Raw genomic sequence first — 4,627 nt, forward strand, 5'->3', positions numbered from 1 at the left:
CACATGAAAAAAAATGAAGTACCCAATGGGGGGGACACATGAAAAAATGAAGTACCCAATGGGGGGGACACATGAAAAAAAATGAAGTACCCAATTGGGGGGACACATGAAAAAAAATGAAGTACCTAATGGGGGGGACACATGAAAAAATGAAGTACCCAATGGGGGGGACACATGAAAAAAAATGAAGTACCCAATGGGGGGGACACATGAAAAAATGAAGTACCCAATGGGGGGGACACATGAAAAAAAATGAAGTACCCAATTGGGGGGACACATGAAAAAAAATGAAGTACCCAATGGGGGGGACACATGAAAAAATGAAGTACCCAATGGGGGGGACACATGAAAAAAAATGAAGTACCCAATGGGGGGGACACATGAAAAAAATGAAGTACCCAATGGGGGGGACACATGAAAAAAAATGAAGTACCCAATTGGGGTGACACATGAAAAAAAATGATGTACCCAATGGGGGGGACACATGAAAAAATGAAGTACCCAATGGGGGGGACACATGAAAAAAAATGATGTACCCAATGGGGGGGACACATGAAAAAATGATGTACCCAATGGGGGGGACACATGAAAAAAAATGAAGTACCCAATGGGGGGGACACATGAAAAAAATGAAGTACCCAATGGGGGGACACATGAAAAAAAATGAAGTACCCAATTGGGGGGACACATGAAAAAAAATGAAGTACCCAATGGGGGGGACACATGAAAAAAAATGAAGTACCCAATTGGGGGTGACATGAAAATCGGGAGATTTTCGGGAGAATATTTGTCCCGGGGAGGTTTTCGGGAGAGGCGCTGAATTTCGGGAGTCTCCCGGAAAATTGGTGAGGGTTGGCAAGTATGTATATAACACCAAATTATTTAGGGGGGCTTAAGAATATTTTAGGGGGGGCTTGAGAATATTTTAGGGGGGCTTGAGCCCCCCCTAAAATTGGCCTAACAACGCCAATGGTGTAGGCTACAAGATCACGTTAACGTTATCAGACACGTACAAAAAGGCTAACGTTAGCGTTAGCCACTGACTATGCTTAGGTAATCTAGCTAGCATCACTGCAGTCCTGGTTGACATAAGAGCTAACCTTATTGTAGCCTAAAGACTACGAGTGAGCAGATATGGAAATGAAGAGTTACCATTAGTTACTCACCAGCACTCTCACTGGAACTGCAGGTTGAAGCAGAGGAAGAGGAGCGTGCTTCGTCATCTCTGCCTCCGCTTCTCCACCACACGGTTCTGGAACCTTCAGGTAATGTGCAGCCTGAACATGTTGCATCATGCTTGTTGTGCTTCCTCCTTACATGAGAGCCAAGCCTGGCAATAATTGCAGAAAGCTGTGTCCTCCTCCTATTTTGTTGTAAAATGAAGCCATACCATTCTGGCTGCTTCTTTTATTTTTATTTTTTTAAACCTTTATTTATAAATTTCAATTACAAACAGACGAGAAACAAAAACAGTACAAAAACAGTGCAAAACAGCGCCAGGGGGTTGTAAATTCAAAGTAACTAAAATAGAATACAAAAAAGTATAAATATAATAAATCTTGTTGCTGCTTCTGTATCTGCCGCCTAATGACTGAGCTACGTCATTTTCTGGGACGTGCCACAGGGCATTTCCTGTGGGACGGGATTCGTTCCCAGGGATTCGACTAAAGAACCAACTCTTTTTCTTTACTATAGTGGCCTCGGTAACGGGAACCGGTTCTCAAAAAGGGATTCGAGTCCATGGAATCGGTTCTTTTCTTATCGAACAACCGGGAGAACCGGTTTCGAACATCATCCCTATTTATACATGCTAACAACTTATTCATGGTAACATTTTATGCATGTTAGCAGTTTATACATGCTAACAACTTATTCATGGTAACATTTTATGCATGTTAGCAGTTTATACATGCTAACAACTTATTCATGGTAACATTTTATGCATGTTAGCAGTTTATACATGCTAACTACTTATTCATGGTAACATTTTATGTATACTAACAGTCTATACATGCTAACATTTTATTCATGCTAACAGTTTATACATGCTAACACTTTATACATGCCAACAGTGTATACATGCTCACAACTTATTCATGCTAACACTTTATACATGCTAACAACTTATTCATGCGAACAAGTTATGCATGCTAACAGTTTATGTATGCTAACAGTTTATGCAAGCTAACCACTTATTTGTGCTAAGAATTTATTCATGGTAACAGTTTATACATGCTAACAACTATTCACGCTAACAGTATATACATGTTTACAGTTTGTTCATGCTAACAGCTGAGAGTTTATATGCGCTAGTGCTCCTTCCAGGTGAATAGTTGTTGTTAGCGAGTAGACTTGAAGCAGAAGAAGGCTAAAGGTAAGATTTATGGTACAGTTGCTAAAGGTAAGAATTACGGTACAGTTTCTGACACGTTGGTCCCACCTGGACAAAGGGGCCCACTTCCTGCTGGGGGCGGGACATGTTTGTGCTTGTCTCGGGTCTTTAAATAGCAGCGCGGCCCAGACGCTAACCTTCACTGGTGCTGGTGGAGAACATCATCATGAACCTTCTCAGGATGCTAACCTTCACATGTGAGTCACAAAGGAAGACGAGAAAGTATGAAAGATGTTCTCGTCAACTTCTGCCATCTTTTGGTCTCTTTTAGTGGCGGCCACGCTCTACCTGCTATCTCACACCACTGGTAAGTCATTCTACCTGCTATCTCATACCACTGGTAAGTCATTCTACCTGCTATCTCACACCACTGGTAAGTTACCACTCCTCAAGCAAAGTGCTACCATTTGTATTCTTCTTCACGGACCACCACATCAAATGACTCATAAAATAAACACCAAGATGCTAGCGTAGCACACCATTTTTAGCATCTTCAAAATGAATCAAAATGGCTGCACTTCAAGTTTGCACACCTGGAATGAACACAAACCGTAAAAAACCTGTTAAAGGTCTTTTTTTTTTTAGCTAACGCTAACAGTTTGTGCATGCTAACAGTTTATACATGCTAACAGTACATGTGCGCTAAAAGTATGTCCATGCTAACAGTTTATGCACGCTAAGTGTTTATGCATGTTAACAATTTATACATGCTAACAGTTTGTCCATGTTAACAGTTTATGCACGCTAAGTGTTTATGCATGTTAACAATTTATACATGCTAACAGTTTATGCACGCTAAGTGTTTATGCATGTTAACAATTTATCCATGCTAACAGTTTGTCCATGCTAACAGTTTGTCCATGCTATAGTTCAAATAAAAATGAATCAAAATGGCCGCACTTCAAGTTTGCACAGCTGAACTAAACACAAACAGTAAAAAAAATTGTAAATGGTACATTTTTTTAAACTAATGCTAACAGTTTGTGTGTTCATAATGCCAACAGTTTTTATGTGCTAACAGTTTATGCATGCTAACAGTTTTTGCATGCAAGCAATTGATACATGCTAACAGTTTATGTAAAGATGTTTTATGTTTATGTTCCCTGCAATGTTTATATATAAACACTTTATATATGCAAACTATTTATACATGCTAACACTTTATACATGCTAACACTTTATACATGCTAATGTTGATGATGTGTCAACAGAGGGCGTGGTCGTCTACGCCTGTCACAACGACACAGCAGTGATGTCATGTGGTACGACCACACACACACACACACACACACACACACACACACACACACACACACACACACACACACACACACACACACACACACTCTTATGTATGAAGGTCAAGACTGACGTCAGTGTGTGTGTGTGTGTGTGTGTGTGTGTGTGTGTGTGTGTGTGTGTGTGCAGAGGTGGGCAGCAAGATGAAGTTGCATCACATCCTGTACAAAGTGGGCGTGGGCACGCGGTGTGGCGAGGGCAAGCATCACCCCGACGACGGGCCTGACACCTTCTGCTCCTTCCCCTGGGCGGACATGGTGGTGGAGGACCTGTAAGAGTGGGCGGGGCCTTTGCTGGACAGGAAGTGGTGCTGATGTGTGTGTGTGTGTGTGTGTGTGTGTGTGTGTGTGTGTGTGTGTGTGTGTGCAGGTGTGGCAACAGGCGCACGTGTGAGGTTCCTGTCACTGAGGTGGTGTTTGGAGAATATCCCTGCAAGGAGACCACCCGCTACCTGGAGGTGTCTTACACCTGTGTTGTCCTGCCCAGCAGCCCACCTGCCCCCGCCAAAGCTGACTGTACGCACACACACACACACACACACACACACACACACACACACACACACACACACACGCACACACACACACACACACACACACACACACACGCACTATGAAGGGTGTGAACTTTGACCCCAGGTGTTGTGTTACAGGTGACATCAAAGAGGAGATGAGCGTGTGAACTTCCTGTTGATGATACAACAATAAAAGTTCTTTTTTCTCAGTTTTGTATTGTTTATATATCATCCTGGGGGGGGGGGGGCATGTGTATTGTTTATATATCATCCTGGGGGGGCACAAGCCTCCAGTTAGATACTCATGTAGGTCCTCATGGGGGCCCTGAAACACACTCACATTTACATTGGGGGGGGGCGTGAAAACAATGAATGTCCCCATGGGGGGTAAACAAATGTCCCCAAGGGGGGGGGGCATTAAA

General features: G+C 42.7%; 1 protein-coding gene across 2 annotated transcripts; it reads left to right on the plus strand.

Moving 5' to 3' along the window:
- The first annotated feature begins 2,274 nt into the window (after positions 1-2,274).
- Positions 2,275-4,378, plus strand: LOC133631949 (protein eva-1-like). 2 transcript variants are annotated; one of them, XM_062024151.1, is made up of 7 exons: positions 2,275-2,374; positions 2,451-2,589; positions 2,664-2,699; positions 3,604-3,654; positions 3,821-3,962; positions 4,061-4,206; positions 4,344-4,378. In XM_062024151.1, the coding sequence occupies exons 2-7, from the start codon at positions 2,559-2,561 to the stop codon at positions 4,370-4,372; spliced, it is 435 nt and encodes a 144-aa protein (XP_061880135.1). In that variant the 5' UTR covers positions 2,275-2,374; positions 2,451-2,558; the 3' UTR covers positions 4,373-4,378. The 2 variants fall into 2 exon arrangements, with proteins under 2 accessions (XP_061880135.1, XP_061880134.1); XM_062024150.1 differs by lacking the exon at positions 2,275-2,374 and having other exon boundaries at positions 2,425-2,589.
- Positions 4,379-4,627: the final 249 nt, after the last annotated feature.

Source organism: Entelurus aequoreus, linkage group LG17 (assembly GCF_033978785.1).
Source record: "Entelurus aequoreus isolate RoL-2023_Sb linkage group LG17, RoL_Eaeq_v1.1, whole genome shotgun sequence".
Classification (NCBI taxonomy): domain Eukaryota; kingdom Metazoa; phylum Chordata; class Actinopteri; order Syngnathiformes; family Syngnathidae; genus Entelurus; species Entelurus aequoreus.

Bases quoted from the DNA above. Each gene is read 5' to 3' on its own strand.
- LOC133631949 (XM_062024151.1), top strand. From the start codon at position 2,559: ATGAACCTTCTCAGGATGCTAACCTTCACAT. The intron at 2,700-3,603 runs GTAAGTCATTCT...ATGTGTCAACAG, and splicing joins CCTGCTATCTCACACCACTG to AGGGCGTGGTCGTCTACGCC. The intron at 4,207-4,343 runs GTACGCACACAC...GTTGTGTTACAG, and splicing joins TGCCCCCGCCAAAGCTGACT to GTGACATCAAAGAGGAGATG.